This window comes from Triticum aestivum, chromosome 4A, assembly GCF_018294505.1.
Source record: "Triticum aestivum cultivar Chinese Spring chromosome 4A, IWGSC CS RefSeq v2.1, whole genome shotgun sequence".
In the NCBI taxonomy this organism is placed as follows: Eukaryota; Viridiplantae; Streptophyta; class Magnoliopsida; order Poales; family Poaceae; genus Triticum; species Triticum aestivum.
In genome coordinates, this window is record NC_057803.1 from 244,771,904 (window position 1) to 244,794,044 (window position 22,141).

Sequence of the window (22,141 nt, forward strand, 5' to 3'; positions counted from 1 at the left end):
GCTACTCTTCTTCCTGTCGAGAAGACGAGGATGGCGCCGCCTCTGTCGCGAGGGAGACGAGCGCCTCGCCCACATCCGTTGACCGCATCGCTCCCCTGCTTCGCTCGCACGGGCCGGCCTCGCCTGCCGTAGATCCAGCCCAGCTCCGACCGCCCGCTCCACGTGTGGGCCCCCTTTTGCCCACCAAGGCAAGCGCCAGGCCCAGCCTGCTTCTTTGCCGGCCCGGCGCACCCCTCCTCACCCAGCCAACCTTCTTCCCTGAACCGGGCCAAAGCCCATGGGTGAGGCCTCCCCAGCGCCTCCTTTTTTTATTGCTATTTGGGCTAGACAGATTCGGCCCGAGTCACGTTTTTTTTCGCCGAACGTTTTTTTTCTATTTAACCAGTGCACTGCATATTTACAGAACTGCCCCTATGTTAAACTGCTAATAACTTTTGAACCATGCATCCAAATAAAACATGTTATATATGTAAGATGCTCAGAATTTTATCTACTTTCATAATCTGCCTTTTTCATCCATGTTTGAAATGTTTAAAATGATGTTTGTTTAAATTTGCTCCTATGCCTTGCTAAAATGATTTAATTCATAAGTATTCAACGTAGCTCCAAATTAAATAATCTTGATATGTAAATGGGGTAGAATTTTGCCTAGTTTAACATGGTGGCCTTACTTTGCATGTTTAACAACCCTAAAATTGCGTTTAGGGCAGAACAGGACCTAATCTAAAATATGCATATGGGGAGTTTCCGGAATTGTTGTTCGTTGCTTCCGGCCTCATTTAAACTTGACTAGATAGGTAGTTTTACTTTGCTTCACCCTCTTGCCATGTTAACCAACATTTAATATTGTTGGGTACATAAACGAGATCGAACTAAATAACTTGTTGGTGTTTCGTCAATATGCAACTCGTTGCATATTGAGCTCCACTTAATTTGTAGGATTGTTTGTGCACTTTCCCATGCCATGCATATTTAAACCAGACATGCATCATACTTGATTGTGCATCATGACATGTTTATGTGATGGTTGTTTATTATGTTGTGTGCTTCCTTTTCCGGTGTTGCTTCTTCGGGTTGGTTCCGGTAACATCGCGCTTGTGAGGACCCATTCGTCTATGTTCCGTTTATCTTCTTCATGGACTCGTTCTTCTTCCTTGCGGGATTTCAGGCAAGATGATCATACCCTCGAAATCACTACTATCTTTGCTATGCTAGTTTGCTCGCTCTTGCTATGCCTATGCTACGATGCCTACCATTTGCTTGTCAGCCTCCCAAATTGCCATGTCAAACCTCTAACCCACCATGTCCTAGCAAACCGTTGATTGGCTATGTTACCGCTTTGCTCAGCCCCTCTTATAGCGTTGTTAGTTGCAGGTGAAGATTGAAGTTGTTCCTTGTTGGAACATGGAGATGTTGTTCCTTGTTGGAACATGTTTTACTTGTTGGGATATCACTATATATCGTATTTAATTAATGCATCTATATACTTGGTAAAGGGTGGAAGGCTCGGCCTTATGCCTGGTGTTTTGTTCCACTCTTGCCGCCCTAGTTTCCGTCATATCGGTGTTATGTTCCCGGATTTTGCGTTCCTTACACGGTTGGGCTATAATGGGAACCCCTTGACAGTTCGCCTTAAGTAAAGCTTCTCCAGCAATGCCCAACATTGGTTTTACCATTTGCCACCTAGCCTTTTCTTTCCCTTGGGTTCTGCAGACTCAAGGGTCATCATTTTTTTAACCCCCCCGGGCCAGTGCTCCTCTGAGTGTTGGTCCGAACTAGAGTCCCGTGCAGCGCCCCCTCGGGGAAACTCGAGGTTTGGTTTTAGTTGTATGGAGCGCTCATCTGAGTGTGCCCTGAGAAAGAGATATGTGCAGCTCCTATCGGGATTTGTCGGCACATTCGGGCGGTGTTGCTGGTTTAGTTTTACCCTGTTGAAATGTCTTGTTGTACCGGGATACCGAGTCTGATCGGAATGTCTCGGGTGGAGGTCTATTCCTTCGTTGACCGTGAGAGCTTGTCATGGGCTAAGTTGGGACACCCCTGCAGGGATTTGAACTTTCGAAAGCCGTGCCCGCGGTTATGGGCAGATGGGAATTTGTTAACGTCCGGTTGTAGAAAACCCGAAGTTGACCTTATTTAAAATACATCAACCGCGTGCGTAACCGTGATGGTCTCTTCTCGGCGGAGTCCGGGAAGTGAACACGGTGTTGGAGTTATGCTTGACGTAAGTAGTCCAGGATCACTTCTTGATCATACTTTTATCGACCGTGCTTTGCCTTCTCTTCTCGCTCTCAGTTGCGTATGTTAGCCACCATATATGCTAGTCGCTTGCTGCAGCTCCACCTCATCCCTTTACCTTACCCATAAGCTTAAATAGTCTTGATCTCGCGGGTGCGAGATTCCTGAGTCCCTGTGGCTCACAGATACTTCCAAAACCAGCTTGCAGGTGCCGATGAGTCCGTGCAGATGACACAACCAAGCTCAGGAGGAGCTCGTTGAAGATCTTGTCCTTTGTGTTGTTTCCGTGCTAGTTGATCAGTAGTGGAGCCCAGTTGGGGTCGATCGGGGACCTTTGTCGCATTTGGGGTTCTTCTTTTATTTTGGTTCCGTAGTCGGACCTTGATTGTATCTGGTTGATGTAATGCTTTATTCATGTAATTGTGTGAAGTGGCGATTGTAAGCCAACTATGTATCTCTTTCCCTTATGTATTACATGGGTTGTGTGAAGATTACCTCACTTGCGACATTGCTTTCAATGCGGTTATGCCTCTAAGTCGTGCTTCGACACGTGGGAGATATAGCCGCATTGAGGGCGTTAAAACACCGCAGCTTGCAAAACCTTTTCTCATCCAAGGGCTTTGTGAATATATCTACCAATTGCTCTTCAGTGTTGATGTGAATGATATCAATATCTTCCTTCATGACATGATCTCTGAGAAAGTGATGATGGATCTGAATGTGCTTTGTCTTCGAGTGCTGGACTGTGTTGTTGGCAATCTTGGTGGCTCTTTCATTGTCGCAGTAAAGTGGCACTTGCTTAAGGTGGATGCCATAGTCCTTGAGAGTTTGCTTCATCCATAGAAGCTGAGCGCAGCAAGATCCAGCAGCAATGCATTCAGATTCAACAGTGGAGAGAGATACAGAGTTCTTCTTCTTCGAAGGCAAACAGACAAGAGATCATCCAAGAAAGTGACATGTGCCTGATGTGGAATTGCGATGAACCTTGTCACCGGCATAATCAGCATATGAGAATCCCACTAGATCAAACTATGAGCCCTTTGGATACCATAATCCTAGTGTTGGGGTGTAAGCCAAATATTGAAGAATTCGCTTCACTGCTAAGTGATGCGATTCCTTTGGTGCCGCTTGGAATCGGGCACACATGCAAACGCTAAGCATTATATCTGGCCTAGATGCACATAAATAGAGTAAAGAACTAATCATGGAGTAGTATACCTTTTGATCGATCTCTTTACCATTGTCGTCGGGACCCAATTGACCTTTGGATGGCATTGGCGTCGTGTACCCTTTGCAGTCTTGCATTCCAAACTTCTTCAGGCAATCTTTGAGGTATTTCTCTTGAGACATGAAAATGTCGTTGCTCTGCTGATGGATTTGAAGACCGAGTAAGAATTTCAGCTCACCCATCATGGACATCTGATATTGCTCTTGCATCATGTGTCCAAACTCATCACCGTATCTCTTATCACTGCAGCCGAAGATAATGTCATCCCATAGATCTGGCATACAAACAGTTCACCATCGTATGTCTTCATGAAGAGAGTGGGGTCCAGGGAACCAAGTTTGAAGCCTTTGCTCTTTAGGAAGTATTTAAGAGTGTCATACTAAGCGCGAGGGGCTTGTTTGAGGCCATACAGTGCCTTGTTGAGCTTGTATACCATGTCAAGATGTTTTGGGTCTTCAAAGCCAGGTGGTTGTGCAACATACACTTCTTATTCAATCTTGCCATTGAGAAAAGCACTCTTCACATCCATTTGGTATAGGAGGATGCTGTGATGGTTGGCATAGGCTAGCAGTATGCAAATGGCTTCAAGCCTAGCCACTAGAGCAAATGTTTCATCGAAGTCAATCCCTTCAACTTGAGTGTATCCTTGAGCAACGAGACGAGCCTTGTTTCTGACAACTTGACCATGCTCATCTTGTTTGTTGCGATAGATCCATTTGGTGCCTATGATATTGTGCTTGCAAGGATCAGGGTGCTTAACCAATTCCCACACATTGTTCAACTCGAACTGTTGAAGCTCTTCTTGCATAGCTTGAATCCATTCAGGTTCCATGAAGGCTTTAGCAACTTTCTTGGGTTCAGATATCGAGACAAATCCAAAGTGCCCACAGAAATTTTCTAGTTGTGTTGCTCTTGAACGAGTGAGTGGACCAGGTGCATTGATGCTATCGGTTATCTTCTGAATCTGCACTTCATTTGCAACACGAGGATGAATTGGATGACGACTTTGCTCTTGCTGGTCATTGTCTTCATCATCAGTATTGACTTCGGGCTGAGCAGTGTCTTCAGGTTGATTAGGTGCAAAAATGATGAGTTCTTCTTCAACCTGAGCCTCTGAAGGTATGATTTCTCCAGTACCCATAAGCTTGATGGATTCACTTGGTGAGACTTCATCTAGCACATTTGGCAGGTGCTCTCTTTGAGAGCTATTAGTTTCATCGAACCGCACATCCACAGTTTCAACCACTTTATAGTGAAAGAGGTTGAAGACTCTGTAGGAGTGTGAATCCTTTCCGTACCCAAGCATAAAACCTTCATGTGCTTTTGGTGCAAATTTTGAAGTGTGATGTGGATCCTTGATCCAGCACCTAGCACCAAATACTCTAAAGTAGCTGACGTTTGGCTTCTTACCAGTTAGTAGCTCATATGATGTCTTCTTTAGAAGCTTGTGAGGGTATACACGGTTGATGACGTGACATGCAGTGTCAATGGCTCCAGGCCAGAATTTTCTTGGAGTCTTGTACTCATCGAGCATCATTCGTGCCATCTCAATGAGGGTTCTGTTCTTGCGCTCCACGATGCCATTTTGCTGAGGTGTGTATGGAGCTGAGAACTCATGAGTGATGCCCAATGTATCAAGATAAGTGTCGAGGCTGGTGTTCATGAACTCTGTGTCGTTGTCACTTCTAATGTGCTTGATCTTGATGCCATAGTTCGTCATGGCACGATTCGCGAATCGTCTGAAGACATCCTGCACTTCATTCTTGTAGAGAATTATATGCACCCATGTATATCTTGAGTAATCATCAATAATAACGAAGCCATAGAGACAAGCAGTGGTAGTAAGAGTAGAGTAGTGAGTAGGGGCGAATAGGTCCATGTGAAGCAGCTCGGAGGGTCATGATGTTGTCATGATTGTCTTCGAGGGATGCTTGGCCCTAGTCATCTTTCCAGCTTCACAGGCACCACACGGATGATCCTTCTTGAACTTGACGCCCTCGATGCCTACGACATGCTTCTTCTTCGCGAGATTGTACAAGTTCCTCATGCCGACATGCCCTAGCCTCCGATGCCAGAGCCAGCACTCTGAAGCTTTTTCTAGAAGACATATGGCCAATTGTGGTCCTGCTGAGAAATCTACCATGTACAGATCATCTTTTCGGTACCCTTCAAAGACTAGAGATATGTCAGATTCCATAAGAACAAGGCAACGATATTTTCCAAATATCACAATCATGTTCAAGTCACAAAGCATTGAGACAGACATTAAGTTGAAACCAAGGGATTTAACAAGCATCACTTTACCCATGTGCAGATCCTTTAATATTGCAACTCTACCTAGTCCTAATACCTTGCTTTTACTAGTGTCAGCAAGTGTTATGTGACTTTTGTCAGATGGATGTAAGGTTGAGTCCATGAGAAGACTTCGATCACTAGTCATGTGGTTAGTGCATCCACTATGCATAATCTGCTCAGAAGCCTTTGGTATCGTACCCTACAGTGCAGTTAGGGGGATAGAATTCACCAAGGGAAATGGGAAGCATAAACATTTGATGAACAAGCAGATTATCAAAGTTTAGATCCTGGTTAGGCAGATAGGATGATTGTCAAGGAATCCAGGAACAAAATACATAGTAAGACCATTTGGGAATTTTATCTTGCGCCCCACAAGATGTTTTAGGTCCCCAGCATAAGCATCAGACGCCTTTGATTTCCGGCTAGAGACCTTTCCCTGCAAAAGAGAGTTAATTTTTCTTAACCACCCACATCTTCAGGGGTGGCTTAGAAGCAATGAGTCTAAGTGCAGCATCTGAGAACTTCGGCTTTGGAGCCCTAGCAAATAGCCTTGCAGGAAGTGAATAATACTCATAAGGATAAGCAGAAAAGTTCTTGGTCTTATGAACATAGTTGTTTGATGAAACACACTCATATTCATAAGTATGAGTATGGTTTCCCCACAAAACATTGGTGTTAGGGTGACTCTGGTGAGTCCTCTGTCTGTATGAAGCCTTTGGATCATATGAAGCCTTTGGTCTAGGGTTTGTCTTCTTCCTAGGTGGTGTCATGATGAAATCCACCTGAAGATTATCGAGAAAACTCTTGGGCACCCAGATCTTCTTCAAAGGTGGTCCATTCCTGCAGTTAGTACCAATATACCTGGCAAACACTTCACCATTCTGATTCTTAAACAATTTATAGTTTGCATCAAAGGATTCATCAATGATAATAGGGTTAGCACAAGTGAAGCCAGATAAGGTAGATGGATCCACTGAAGGTCCCTTTGTAGCAACCCATGTGATTTTGGGGTACTTCTCAAGCTTCGAGTAGGAACCATCAACATTCATTTTCCTCTCGAACCCAACACCCTCTTTCCTAGGGTTTCGGTTCAGAATTTGTTTCTTGAGGACATCGCACATTGTCTGATGCCCTTTGAGGCTTTTGTACATTCCTGTTTCAAGCAATGTCTTCAACCTGGCATTCTCATCAGCAATAGTAGTGGTATCCTCAAAAGAGGGGTTAGTTTCCACATCAGCAGTTGAAGACATAGCAACAATAGTAGCGGTAGAACATCCAGCAACAAAAGAAGCATTATCACGCTCAAGACATTTTAAACATGGTGGCTCAAAGTCTTCCTGAGCGGAACTGATCTGTTGAGCATGGAGTGACTCGTTCTCCTTTTGAAGATCTTCATGAGCCGATCTCAAGTGCTCAAGCTCTTACTTCCTTTGAAGATAATCGTAGGAGAGCTTTTCATGAGTAGTTGAGAGCATTTCATGACGACTTTAAAGTTCTTCGTACTTAACGTGAAGATTTTTAATGTCTTCAATTAAGGACTAAGTTCGAGTCATTTCCGCGTCCAACAGGTCATCGCTTTTGTCTAGCAACTTTTGAATATGTTCCATAGCATTTTGTTGTTCTGTTGCAATTTTAGCAAGTGTTTTGTAGCTAGGTTTAGATTCACATTCAGAGTCATCTTCACTTGAAGTTTGAAAGTAAGCATCACGTGAGTTTACCTTGGCACCACATGCCATGAAGTAGTAGGTGGGAGGAGAGTCATCCTCATCATTAGCATCAGTGTTGGTGACGAAGCCATTGTCTTCAGTGTTGAAGACGGACTTGGCGACATACGCTAAAGCTAGAGCCAGGCTTGCCATGCCTGAATTAGATTCCTCTTCAGACTCCACCTCTACCTCCTCAGATGCAGACTCCTCCTCTGAATCCATCTCCTTGCCAACAAACGCATGAGCCTTGCTGGATGAACTCTTCCTGTGTGATGAAGACTTCAACAAAGACTTGGAAGAAGACTTTGAGGATTTCTTCTTCTTCTTGTCATCAGAATCATATTCCTTGCTCTTCTTCTTCTTGGTCTCGTTATCCCACTGAGGACACTCAGAGATGTAGTGACTAGGTTTCTTGCACTTGTGGCAAGTTCTCTTCCTGTAGTCACGTGAGGGAACTTCATCGTTTCTTGAGTTGGATCTCAAGGACTTTCTGAAGTCTTTCTTCTTGGTGAACCTCTGGAACTTCTTCACAAGCATAGCAAGCTCCTTTCCAATGTCTTCAGGATCCTCAGAACTGCAGTCAGATTCTTCTTCAGATGAGGAAACAACTTTTGCCTTTAAAGCGCGAGTTCGTCCATAGTTAGGACCATAGATATCTCTTTTCTCAGATTGCTGGAACTCATGTGTGTTGAGCCTCTCAAGTATGTCAGACGGATCGAGAGTCTTGAAGTTAGGGCGTTCTTGAATCATCAAGGCCAAGGTGTCGAATGAGCTGTCAAGCGATCTCAGAAGCGTCTTGACGATTTCATGCTTGGTGATCTCAGTGGCGCTGAGTGCGTGAAGTTCATTTGTGATATCAGTGAAGCGATCAAATGTGAGCTGGACATTCTCATTGTCATTTCTCTTGAAGCGGTTGAAGAGGTTGCAAAGAACACTAATCCTTGAGTCTCTCCGGGTTGAGACGCCTTCGTTGACATTGGAGAGCCAGTCCCAGACTAGCTTCGCGGTTTCTAGTGCACTCACACGCCCGTACTGTCCTTTGGTTAGGTGACCACAGATGATGTTCTTGGCGGTTGAGTCCAGTTGAATGAACCTCTTGACATCGGCAGCGGTGACACCTTCGCCGACCTTGGAAACGCCATTCTTGACGACATACCAGAGGTCGACGTCAATGGCTTCAAGATGCATACGCATCTTATTCTTCCAGTAGGGGTAATCAGTGCCATCGAAGACAGGGCACGCAGCGGAGACTTTGATTATCCCTATAGTCGACATAGCTAAAACTTCAGGTGGTTAAACCGAATCACAAAGAACAAGGGAGCACCTTGCTCTGATACCAATTGAAAGTGCTAGTTATCGACTAGAGGGGGGTTAATAGGCGATTTTTATGAAAGTCTTCAAAACACGGGGGCTTTGAAGACAAATGATAGAAATGAACCTATTGATATGCAGCGGAAGGTAGACTACACTAAACAAGCCAAAGTCAAGTAAGCGGTGAAATGAAAGCACGAAGACTATCAGCAGCTAGGTAGTAAGGATCAGGATGGAAGACAGTATGAAGCCCTACAGTAAACAGTCTTCACTTAGTGAAGTCAATCAGATCATACAGGGAGGCAGTGACTTCATGAAGACAAACTGTAAAGTAAAAGGGAAGTGAAGGATAGAACCAGTAGCTTGGTGAAGACAAGGATTTGGTAGACCAGTTCCAGTTGCTGTGACAAGTGTATGTCCAGTTAGGGAGGCTGAGATTTAACTCAGAAGACCGCGTCTTCACCTTATTCTCCTTGAGCTAAGGACACACAGTCCTCGCCCAATCACTCTAGTAAGTCTTCAAGGTAGACTTCCAAACCTTCAAAAACTTCATTCACTGGCAACCCACAATGACTCTTGGATGCTCAGAACACGACGCCTAACCGGCTGGAGGATTCACATTCCTCAAGTGTAACAAGTCTTCAGATCATGCGGACAGAAAGACTTCAGTGATGCCTAACACTCTTTGGCTCTGGGTGTTATGGGCTTTGTCCTCGCAAGGATCTCTCTCTCAAATGCTTCAGAGGTGGGTTGCTCTCAAACGACAAAAGCCATGCACTAACTCTGAGCAGCCACCAATTTATGGTGTAGGGGGTGGGCTATTTATAGCCAGGAGGCAACCCGACCTGATTAGTCCGAAATGACCCTGGGTCACTAAGGAACTGACATGGGTCCAACGGTCAGATTTCTAACACACGCGATAGCTTGACTTGGGATACAAGTAAAGCTGACTCATCCAGCTCTGGATAAGATTTGCTCTCATTGTCTTGGCTCGAAGACATAGGATTTGGTTTGTCATCACATTAGTCACTCTGACTTTGTTCACTTGGACCCCACTTAACAGTACGGTGGTTCCTATGACTCAACAAAGAAGAAAAGGAAACTACGAAACAACTATGTCTTCGCACTCCATAGTCTTCATACGATGTCTTCTCATGTCATAGTCTTCAATGTGAACCTCTTCATAGACCACCATTATCTTCAATGTCTTCACACATTTTTAAGGGTCATCTCTGGTAGGTAAACCGAATCAATATAGGACTACTACCTGTGCTATCTTGCAATTCTCACCAACACATTAGTCCCTCAACCAAGTTTGTCGTCAATACTCCAAAACCAACTAAAGGTGGCACTAGATGCACTTACACTAACTATAACCCATGGATCCAAACAAGGCCAGTAAATAATGTACTTAGACCTGCACAATACATGTTTGAATGACTAAGTTTGCTTGTTTTAAATATTAGGCCTGCTGTAGTTAATAACACACCTTTCCACTTATTCTTTTTAAATATTAGGTTTTTAACAATTTGATCTTGCACATGTAGACCCCGCTATCAGAGGTTTTGACCCACTGTTCAACCCTTTTTGCATATGGGGAAATGAGTTGTCCGTGAATATCAATTAAGTCGAGAAACTCAGAAAGATTGTTAGGATAAATAAATTGGCGACAAAAAACAACAAGATCTTTGTCTGTAGAATAAAGAAGACAACACTACAGCATGGTACTAACTATTATACCTTGCCTTTTTATTCCTTTGCCCCATTTCCAATATAGAGAAGATATTTATGCACATCCTTGTTTTCAAGCCTATCCAAAGCAGTTCACTGATGATTACCTCTCAAACCACCTGTATGGTCAGGCGGCAAGGAAGGTATTGATACAACACCCGCGGTTCAATATTGAAGTGTTCCTGAAGAGGACGGAGGATGGACGGTCAATCATCCAGAGGCACTGGCCTAAATTTGCAAAGACCTTCAACATCAATGAAGGCTCAATATTTGCCTTCCGCTTCAGCAGTTTTTCAAATGAGATTCATCTTTCTATGTACCATCTATGGTGCTAATTTCAAAAGGTTATAGATGTTGCATGTGAAATTTGATGCTGCTGCAGTTGTGTAATGGGGTAGCTGAGTGCTGAAGCTATATGATGTTGTACTCTGATGTATTTCAATTATGAAATCCTGCTTCCTTAATATGAAATATATTGTGTGCTTAATATGAAAATGGTCACCCTGGCGGACAGGTACCACGTCGAAGGACAAAACATGTTCGGGCGGCTTGAGAGTCAGCGTTGGAGTGCATTAGACCATCTCCACCCACCCCCTAACACCCCCCGGGGCGCCTTTTTTAGTGCCGGCGGCGAAAAATCGGCCCAATCACGCTCCCAACTCCTCATTTATCACCGGTTTGGGCCAAAATTATAGCCGGCGAACCCCAGCCGAACCCAGCCTCCCGGGGCGCCTGGGGCGCTGGCGGAAGCGAAAAGGTGCGTGGGCCCGCGCTGTCGGCGACACCAGGCATATTCCCGCTTTTTCCCCGCCCTTTCCCTCCATTTCCCCCCATTGCTTGCCCCTTCTCCCCTGTCGTTCCCACCATTCTCCTCATCAGACCAGTCACCATGCCACCAAAGAAATATGTTGCCCCTCGCGCCGCCGCCGCCGATGCCACCCAGCCGAAGCAGAGGAAGCCAAGGGCCCCGATGGCAAGACCGTCGGGTATGACCAACGCCGAGTAGATGACGGATGTTCAGCCCCAGGAGGTGGTCACCATCGACCGGCGGAACAGGCTCATCGTCAAGAGAGCCAGGGACATGGCGGTGGTGGCGGCGGCAGCGGAGCAGGTAGAGGAGTTTCGCACGGGGATGATGAACCTGTCAGTCGTCCACTGCCCACAGGCCGCTTGGGGAGCCAAGAGAGTGTCACGTCGCCGGCCAACCTCTCGCCGCCCCCACCGCAATGGGGGTATGCACCATCGCCCGGCTACTCTGACGATGACGCGCATGGAGGGTTCAAACCCAACATCGCCTTCATGGCGCTCCGCCGCGTGCCTCGCCCTCTGACCTCAACCTTGACCAGCACACTACCCCTCCCCCCTCGCATTCACCACTGGCCTCAACACCCAGTACAGCTACTCGCCGTCGGCGTACTCAGCCTCGCCTGCGCCTCCTCTGCGCCGGGGCGCCCTGTCGTTTGGACACGGTTCGACGCCGCAGTTCAGTAACACCGACACTGACATGGACGAGATCATCACAAGCGGCTCGGTCGCCGCCACTTCCTGCCCCGGGTTTCACGCACAAGACGACATAATGGACGCCGACATGGACGACGAGCTCGACAATGCCGAGGAGGAGGGGGAATGAAGAACAGGCGGAGGAGGAGGCAGAGCGACGCCAACGACGAAAGGGAGAAAGAAGAAGAAGGCGGCCAATGCCAAGCTGGGCGAGCCTCGCATCAAGTGGACATTGAAGGAAGACATGTGCCTCGCCGAAGCATGGAAGACCGTCGGCGTCGACCCGATCACCGGCGCAAACCAGAACACCGACATGTATTGGAGAAGGATCCAAACGGCGTTCGACGAGCGCAAGTTGGTCGACCCCTACTTCACCACCATCCACATGGAGCGCGGGGACAAGGCCATGTAGAACCATTGGGCGATCATCCAGGCGCCCTACAACAAATGGCATGGGATTGTAGAGGAGGTCGCAGCTCGCTCAGAAAGCGGCGCCAACATCGAGGGTCGGGTATGCCCGGCCCGTCGGCTCAGCTCTTTTTCGCCGTGTACTTCGCCGACCCTTGTTCTTCGGCTGTGCACATGGTTCTATTGTTCACCATGTGTCGGCAGGACACTAGAGACCCCGAGTTCAAGTTCCTTCATGTGTTCTCCAGGATCGAGTCGTGCGAGAAGTGGAGGGAGGTTCGGCTCACCCTCGCCAAGGCCAAGGAGACGTACAAGCCGGACGTGCCTACCCCGGGGGTGGCGGATAGGCGCCCTGATGGCAGCAAAAGAGCCAAGACGGCGAGGGACACGACACTTGCTGTCGAACGGCTGCAATCGTTGATCGAGTAGTGCATCTCCGACGCTAAGAACAACACCGCAAAGAGGGAGGAGAAATCCGACGCGCGCTGGTCAGCGTTGATGACGAAGGAGGATGTGAAGCTTGACCTTCTCAGGATCAACGTCGCCGCAAAGAAGAGGAACACCGACCTGGCGTTCTTGATGTCGGCGGACATGTCGACGATGGAGAAGCAGGTCAAGGAATGGTACCTGGCGGAGCGCAGCCTCATCCTGAACCATATGCGTGGGCCGGCTTCGACCACCACCCCTACACCCACGCCGACACCAATGCCGACGTCTAGCGATGAAGCCACGCCGCTGACCACCAGCCTGAGCATAGAAGCCACACAGACGCCGAGTACGCCGAGGCCGAGCTCGTCGACACTCACTAGTCCCACGCAAGAGGAGCCTGCCGTTTGATGTGTTCCTTTGTCTACATGTCTTTTCTTTTGATCGCCGAACTTTCGTGTATGTTTGATCGCTGAACTGTGACATGATTTGCCGAACTTATGGTGCTTTTTGGCAGCGGGAAAGACGAGTTTGAATTTATGGGTGTTTGGGGGCCGAAACCTGGGGCGCGGCTAGGAACTGGATCGCCCCCAGGGCGAAAAAACCACCGACGCATACGCCAAAATGCAATCGCCGGGTGCGCCGGGGGCTGAACGAGTGGAGATGCTCTTAGAGCTTTAGGCAGCTATGTACAAAACACACCATCTGTAAATTAATATACCATACTCTTCGCTACAGGGAGTATATGGTAATTTTTTGAAGAAAACCTATCAATTAACCCCGAGGTAATATCATTGGGAGTCACATAACTTTTTTTCTATGTTCAATTTGGTGCTAGAACTTTAAAAATACAGATTTGTGGTGATCCAACTTGCGTTACGGTGCAAATACGGTCACAAAACATGTACGCGGGCATATCCACCGCTTGCATGGCGTGCCATGCATGCATGGCCCCACTATCAACGACTGTTGGTGGAGGAGGTGTTTGGTATAACACGTGTAACGTCCATTTTACAGAAACACCCTCAGCTTTTTCATAATTGCGGCTGTATACTTCATTCACACGTAATAAGTATTAATAATTAAGTCTGTGGGTCCCATTTGGCAATCGGACCTATAGGAGACTCACCTGCCAGTGGACGTGAGAAAGATTTGAAGATTTAAAAATTAATCGTGTTGTTTGGGTTCAAACCAGCAACCTCTTCAGTCCAATGTCACGTTTTAACCACCACACTGGACGTCATTTGCTGTCTAGTATTGAGATGCATATGCTGTTATATTGTTCAACCCGACAAACAAATTATTTTTCTTTTCTTTTTTTGCGACAAATAAATTCTTTTTTAGCCGAGACAACTATAAATTCAAGCATATACAAAGAGAACAATGATGTTAGCAATAAGCTTGCTCTAATATCAAGTTAAGTAAACGAATTTAGAGGGTGCACAATTTTTTTCATTCCGCACAAATTGTTTATGGTTGGTTTGAACTCCTATGTCAAACTGGACTTGGGTCACTTAAAATTAAAATCCAATTTTGTACTGTTGCGGTAGGATAGTTTTCTTCACACCTCTAGGTCTAGAATTCAAATCATGAGGCACAAACACTTTGCGTATTTTTGTATTGAAATATGTTTTTTTGGCAAAAATATAACCTACACAAGATTCAAACCTGGGCCAGTTGCAAGCTAATTAGTGGACAAACATCAGGATAAAATGATATATCATTATGCTATATGTTTCATTTATCTAGACTTCTAAATTTTAAATTATTCGAATTCAAACAAAAAATTTGTTGGTTTGTGTGGAAGAATTTTCAACCATTTCAAGCATGAGCGATTTTTTTGCCATTTTGGAATCCATACTTTTTCATGTGTCTAATGAGAAACCTAGAATTTTATATGTTGGCAACCACGACTACTCGAGGATGAGTGGACTTTTTTCGCCATAATTTATTCAAATGGATTTTGAATTCAAAAGTTTTTGGCATAAAAATCTATAAATTTAAACTACAAAAGAACAAAGCTTGGGCATGTTCCAGTGGTTAGTACCGCGCATCCAGTAGGTGACCCTAGCTTGCAAGTTTGTGAAAATATCAGCTGATCCGTGCTTACATTATAAAAGTGAAATATGGTATATTTGTTTAAAGACGTGCTTAGTACAATGGTTTGCTCAGGCCATGCACGTGCATGGCATCGCGAGTCCAAGCCTCACACGGCCCTGTTTGTTTCCCATTTTTCTTTTTTTTGAAGTTTTGTTTCTCATTTTTCTGTCAAGCGTGACGTGCGCTCGGCCTTTTTTTTCTCAGTGCTCTACCAAGTGCGACCCACATGTGCTGATGAGGGGGCTTCTGTGCAATTAAGAACAAAGCAGGGGTGTTTCTGTAAAGAAAATGGTTCCAGTCGTGCGATCCGTCCGGATACGGATAAAGTGACCGTATTTACATGAAAACGAAAACATAAGTTGGATGACCATAAATCCATATTTTTATAATTTTAACACAAAACTAAACATCCAACATAAGTTCTATGATGTTCTTGTGATATTACCTCATTAACCCCTGCGTTCCACTGTGTCAGGTCCGAGTCGACCGAGGTCTGAAGCGTCTGGGCCCCCTGCCACCCTCTTCCCCCTTCTTCTGTGGATAAAGGATAAGAAATCTGCACCCGAAGAAGAAGAAGAAGCGCGCACACCGAGCGAGCGGCGGCAACACGGAGCCCGTCCATGGCGTCCCTCTCCCCCTCCCTCCACCTCCCTTGGTACCGCTTACTTTTTATACCCCTCATCGATGTCTTCACAGACGAGTCTATCTGTTTCTTCGCCACTTTCTTCGATTTGGTTCCCTCTGTTGAAATGCACGGAGCGCCGTGGTTCCACCCGCGCAGGCGGTCCTGGACGGATCACCCGCAATTGTATTCGTTGTAGGCTGCAGTTATCTTGTCGCTTCGCCGAGAATAAGTAGTTCTCGATTCCGATGCTATTGGCTTAGGGACTGCCAATAGGCTGTGTAAGTAGATTGGTTACCAAGTAGTACTAGTAAGTTCAGGCTTCTCGGACGCTTAGAAATCAGGAGACACGTAATCGTGTGGGGACTTTGCTCATTGTGTTAGTACTAGGATTGTGGCTGTGGATGGGGCACTACTGTCCTGCTACTTAGTTCAATGTGCCAATGCCTTGGGTATACTAATAGTACTCCCACATTTTGACTTGCGTCCATAGGCCGGTAATCCGCCTACAATATGCATCTATCATTTAGCATCCCAAATCTTTGTATCCGCAAAATGGTGTGGATCATGAAGTTATTCATCATAGGACCGTTCTGGAACAACCTCATTACCGTGTATACAGCATGGTTTTTGAGTCGCGACTCATGCGAGTCGCTCTGGGGCAGCGACTCGGAAGAAGTCGAGCCTGCGTTGTGACTAGTCGCGACTCAGAGTCGCGAGTCGACACTAAGCTGAGTCGACCATATTTTTGCGACTCATAGACTAGTCGTCGACTAGTCGCGACTAGTCGAGCGACTCGAAATCCATGGTATACAGATATTGATATCCCAGATTCGTGAGTTGCAAAGTCACCTCCAGGTTGTTTTATTATTGAAGGTCTAGCTTTCCAAAAGCTTTAAATGAAGTATTGCCTTATCATGCTACTGATAAGCTGAGCTCCAAACAAGGAGTGGATTTTGTGCAGAACTGAAACAAGTGTCTTTAATATCTTATTTTGTTACTACCGAGCAAGAAAAGCGGAGTGGTACTCATGCTAGGTGAATGGTTCAGGGTCATGTTTTTAGCTACCGGTTTTTAGATTTTGTAGCTTATATCATTTTGTCTTTGGGTCTCACTAAAAATAGTCCTGCTGAGCATTCATGATTTTATCTGTATTTCGCTTTACTAATGTGTCTGCAGCGAAAGTAACATGTTCTTATTTTTGACGTAAGGGCTTGTGCTTTTCTATGCAAAATACATAATATTTTAACGAATCTTATTTTTGTGGGAAATAAAACAGCAATTCAAGAATTGGCTTCCTTGGGAAGTCACAAGGCATACTTCTTCGTGTTATCCCTGCTGGCAGAGTTGGTTTCATTAGAAAAACAGTGGAATGCAAGGAATCTAGAATCGGAAAGAAGCCGATTGAAGTTCCATCAAATGTTACTCTAACACTAGAGGAGCAGTTTGTCAAAGCTAAGGGTCTACTAGGAGAGTTGACATTAAACTATCCCGCCGAAGTAAAAGTTGTGAAAGAAGAGACTGGCAAATTGAGAGTATTCAAGACTGTGGAAACCAAAAGGGCGAATCAGATGCATGGCCTTTTCAGGTAAAACTGACAACAAAAACTGCAAAATGAGTTTGCTTATTTCACTGTCATTGCGTCACTGCTCAGTATGTTTGTTCCATATCTTTTCTTGTATACCCGAAGTGAGTACTAACTTGTGATGCCTGCTCTTGTCACAATTCACATATATTAGCCATCACTTCTTGCACTCAAGAGCGGCAGTATGAAAAAAAAAATTTAATTACACTGTGATACCACCAGTGCCTGAAAATGAAGTTCTATCACATATGCTATTTGCACAACCTTTTACTCTTACTAGCTCCTACAAGATTCTAGATTCCAGAAAGCAATGTTTAAATTCTTTGGGAGACATCCTGTCTCACCAATCATAAATGTAGGTGGTCATCTTGCTTTATTTAGCTCTAAAATTGTTCAATGTAGGTGGGGAAGAAACAGAGAGGGCTTTTGTAACATGTCTGCAAAAGATTTGGATAGAAGTATTTATTTCCTACATTTGGTACCCTGTTGTCTATTCATACCAAGGCAAACAAATCTAGTTTAGGTGGGGAACTAAATAAATGGAAAAGAAAGATATATTTTTTGTGAAGTGTCAAGGGATTTGCCACTACAACTATTTTTTTGCATGATGGTAGATTGATATAAGACCAAATTCTATCTCCTTCACTGTTTGTGAACATGGATCGATCCCTTGACCCTTGACTCCTTGAGTCAAGCTTTAGACAACCCTTGACTCCTTGAGTCAAGCTTTAGCCAACCCTTTCGGCCTCCTTTGATTCATAGGATAGGAATAGGAATTTCATAGGAAGTGAGATGACATGCATCTCAATTCCTATAGAGAAAGAGATGCCACTTGATGCATAGGATAGGAATTTTTTCCATTGAGTGTAAGCTAATGTTTTTTTTCTTTGAAATGTGAAGGGTTGGATCCTATCCTACATAGGAATAGGAATCCATTCCTACAAACCAAAGGGCATCATAGGATTTTTTTTCCTTTGAAAATTGTATCATATGGAATTCCTACAAGATCCCTACAAACCAAAGGAGGCCTTCCTTTTTTTCCCTGTCACTGGTACCTAAATTTGCTGTCATTAATCATAAGAGCATAATGTTCTTGTACAGAAGCAGAATGATGTTTGCACATTCATTCGCTAACTAAATAAAAGTAACTATTGGTTGGTTGGATTAGATCAATCATCTCAAAGTTGTTCTAAAAACACGGTTGCAAATTGTTGTTAATGCAGAACCCTGACGGACAACATCATCGTGGGGGTGTCAAAAGGATTTGACAAGAGGCTTCAGTTAGTGGGGGTTGGGTACCGTGCGACGGTGGAGGGCAAAGACCTGGTGATGAACCTGGGATTCTCGCACCCTGTCCGGATGGCTGTCCCAGAAGGACTTCAAGTCAAGGTGGAGGAGAACACGAGAATCATCGTGAGTGGGTACGATAAGAGCGAAATCGGCCAGTTTGCTGCCACCATAAAGAAGTGGAGGCCTCCGGAGCCATACAAGGGGAAGGGTATCCGGTACCAGGACGAGATTGTCAGGAGGAAGGAGGGCAAAGCTGGGAAGAAGAAATAGAAGGCTGTTTATTTATTTGTTTGCATTTCTTACGTACTTTTGTTCTGTTTTCCCTCTGTAATCCGCCATCTTCCGAGTACTACCATGTTCTTTAGCCCTTGCACAATTTGTAGAGAAAAATGTCACAGTTTACGTCATGGCGATGTGTAACACCCTCGATGCGGCTATAGCTCCCACGTGTCGAGGCACGATTTAGAGACATAACCGTATTAAAAGCAATGTCGCAAGTTAGGCAATCATCACAACATCCCATGTAATATAAATAATAAAGAGGAGATACATAGTTGGCTTACACTCGCCACGTCACATAAAGTACATAAATAGCATTACAACATTCAAATACTCATGGCCCGACTACGGCGCCAAAATAAAAGATAACCCAACATGCGACACGGTCCCGATCACCCCTAACTGGGCACCACTACTGACCATCAGGGAAAGACACGTAGTATCGTTGAGAGTCCTCGTCGAACTCCCACTTGAGCTCAAGCGCGTCATCTGGAGCGGAAACATCAGGCCCTGCATCTGGTTTGGAAGTAATCTATGAGCCACAGGGACTCAACAATCTCGCACCCTCGCGATCAAGACTATTTAAGCTTATAGGTAAGGCAAGGTAAAAATATGTGGAGCTGCAGCAAGTGACTAGCATATATGGTGGCTATCCTGTTCGCAAAAGAGAGCGAGAAGAGGAGGCAAAGCGCGAACGAGAAACTAGAGAACAACCTGCGCAAGCATTACTTCAACACCGTGTTCACTTCCCGGACTCCGCCGAGAAAAGACCATCACGGTAACTCATACTGCTGATTCATTTTAATTAAATTAAGGTTCAAGTTATATACAACCGGACATTAACAAATTCCCATCTGCCCATAACCGCGGGCACGGCTTTCGAAAGTTCAAATCCCTGCAGGGGAGTCCCAACTTAGCCCATGACAAGCTCTCACGGTCAACGAAGGAATAGACCTCCTCCCGAGACGTTCTGATCAGACTCGGTACCTCGGTTCTTCAAGACACTCCGACAGGTTAAAACAAATCCAGCAACACCACCTGAATGTGCCAACAAATCCCGATAGGAGCTGCACATATCTCTTTCTCAGGGCACACTCAGATGAACACTACGTACAACTAAAACCAACCCTCGAGTTGCCCCGAGGTGGCGCTGCAAGTAGCTCTGTTTGGACCAACACTTAGAGGAGCACTGGCCCGGGGGGGTTTAAATAAGATGACCCTCGAGTCCGCGAAATCCAAGGGAAAAGGCTAGGGGGCAAATGGTAAAACCAAGGTTGGGCATTGCTGGAGGAGTTTTATTCAAGGCAGACTGTCAAGGGGTTCCCATTATAACCCAACCGCGTAAGGAACGCAAAAATCCGGGAACATAACACCGATATGACGGAAACTAGAGCGGCAAGAGTGGAACAAAACACTAGGCGAGAGGCCGAGCCTTCCACCCTTTACCCAGTATATAGATGCATTAAGATAACATGGCAATATAATGATATCCCAACAAGTAAATAATGTTCCAACAAGGAACGACTTCCAATCTTCACCTGCAACTAGCAACGCTATAAGAGGGGCTGAGCAACGCAGTAACATAGCCAATCAATGGTTTGCTAGGACATGATGGGTTAGAGGTTTGATATGGCAATTTGAGAGGCTTGAAAGCAAGTGGTAGGCATCGTAGCATGGCATAGCAAAAGAGCGAGTATCTAGCAAAGCAAAGATAGTGGTGATTTCGAGGGTATGATCATCTTGCCTGCAAAGTTGTCAGAGTTGACTGGATCCTCGAAAGCAAACTCAACGGGCTCGTCGTTAGCGAGCTCGTCTCCCGGCTCTACCCAAACAAGACAAACAAGCAAACGGAACACAATCAACCACGTGCAAAGCTCAAACAATATGATGCAAGGATGATATGCTATGCGGGATGCGATGCGGGATGCATATGCAAAATTTGACAAGGAATGCATGAACCTGACCTCAACTTAGAAATCCAAGTGTGCCACTAGAAAGATGGGATGAAATCGCTTGAAAACGATATAAAGAACGCCAGAATCGGAGTTACGGTTTGAAAATGGCAAGCAATTCAAATATGACACCGGTCTGTGATTTACAGCAAGTAGTCATCTAAATGCAACAAAATGAACATGCTACAACACCCAAACATGGCAACAAAATACATGGCAGGAATCCATTCATGATGCTTAACAAAAGTCTAGCACTGAGCTACGGCCAATTCATCCAATAACAGGTTCAAACAAGCATGGCAAAAATGCATTTGGTAAACAGATTTCAGACTTAGTGAAATTAACACTGTCTGGAATTTCAGATCAGATAGCACTCTTCGGAGCATGAAAACAATATGCTGCAAGACCTGAACATGGCAAAGTAAAGCATGGCATGGAGCTACTCAAAGAGCTTAACAAAAGTCCCTTAGTGACCTTGAGCCAAAAGGGATCAGAAAATACATTTGCAAGCATGTGAACATGGCAAAAACATAATCAGTTCTCAGACTTAGTGAAAACTGGAGCATGCTGAAACAGATATCAAGTAGGCATGTTTACAAGCTCGATGCACTCACTACAGAGCAAGTCATGACGAGCTAGGCATACACCCATCAAGAATACACAAAATACAAGCTAGACATGGCAAGAACAATAGCATAGCATGCACGGATCAACTACAACATCATCGGCAAAATCGTTAACAAGTAGACAATCTGCCCAGATTCACGAAATTACAAAAGTAGAACTCGATTGACTCAAGCTAGGGTGCTCCATAATTACAAAAAAGACATGGATGGATAGAGCACTACAAGATTAACAAAACGTCCTTACTGATCATCCTCAAAAGAGGCACAGATCACTAGGAAACAACATGAACATATGGCGATATGAGATAAACAGCTCAAGGACTTAGTGGAAATGCTAAGTCCCTGAAATCAGCATTAGCAAATGCCTCACTTGGCAAGCTTGTGCTAGTCACCACACACATCTCAAAAATATATGGGTTGCATCTCTGGAAAGATGGCAAAACCCTTAACAAAACATATGTAGAGCTCATGGGCATAACATGCACACAATAATCATGGCAAAAATGACAAATATCTAAATGGAGTAGCAGATCTGACAAATATCTCAAGTAGCACTCTTCTAACAGCATTTCGGGCATCAAGATGAACTCAAATGAAAATTATGCAATGAGATAAAATGATGTACTCTCTGAGACGAACATTTTGATATGATATATGCCAAAAACGGAGCTACGGATGCGGAGATATAGCATGATGAAGTTTGCAAAAAAATTACTCGAGAGGGGGGAAAGTCAACCGCTAGATCTAGGGTTCCTCGCGGCGCATGAACCGAGGCCAGATCTGAGCTCGCCGGAGCTCTTGCCGGAGACGTCGAGGATCGCCGGAGGAAGAGGACGCCGGGGCT

The 22,141-nt window shown here is 45.2% G+C and overlaps 1 protein-coding gene across 1 annotated transcript; it reads left to right on the forward strand.

The window, feature by feature from the left end:
- Positions 1–15,364: 15,364 nt before the first annotated feature.
- On the forward strand, positions 15,365–18,847 carry LOC123085916 (50S ribosomal protein L6, chloroplastic). The gene is made up of 3 exons (XM_044507622.1): positions 15,365–15,598; positions 16,845–17,153; positions 18,374–18,847. Exons 1-3 carry the CDS (start codon positions 15,564–15,566, stop codon positions 18,708–18,710), a joined length of 681 nt encoding a protein of 226 aa, XP_044363557.1. The 5' UTR covers positions 15,365–15,563; the 3' UTR covers positions 18,711–18,847.
- Positions 18,848–22,141: the final 3,294 nt, after the last annotated feature.

What these genes read in the sequence shown, in the direction of transcription:
- LOC123085916 (XM_044507622.1), top strand. Translation starts at nt 15,564, where the DNA reads ATGGCGTCCCTCTCCCCCTCCCTCCACCTCCCTTG. An exon ending in CCCTCCCTCCACCTCCCTTG is followed by an intron (nt 15,599 to 16,844) that starts GTACCGCTTACT and finishes GAAATAAAACAG; the next exon opens with CAATTCAAGAATTGGCTTCC. An exon ending in CAGATGCATGGCCTTTTCAG is followed by an intron (nt 17,154 to 18,373) that starts GTAAAACTGACA and finishes TTGTTAATGCAG; the next exon opens with AACCCTGACGGACAACATCA.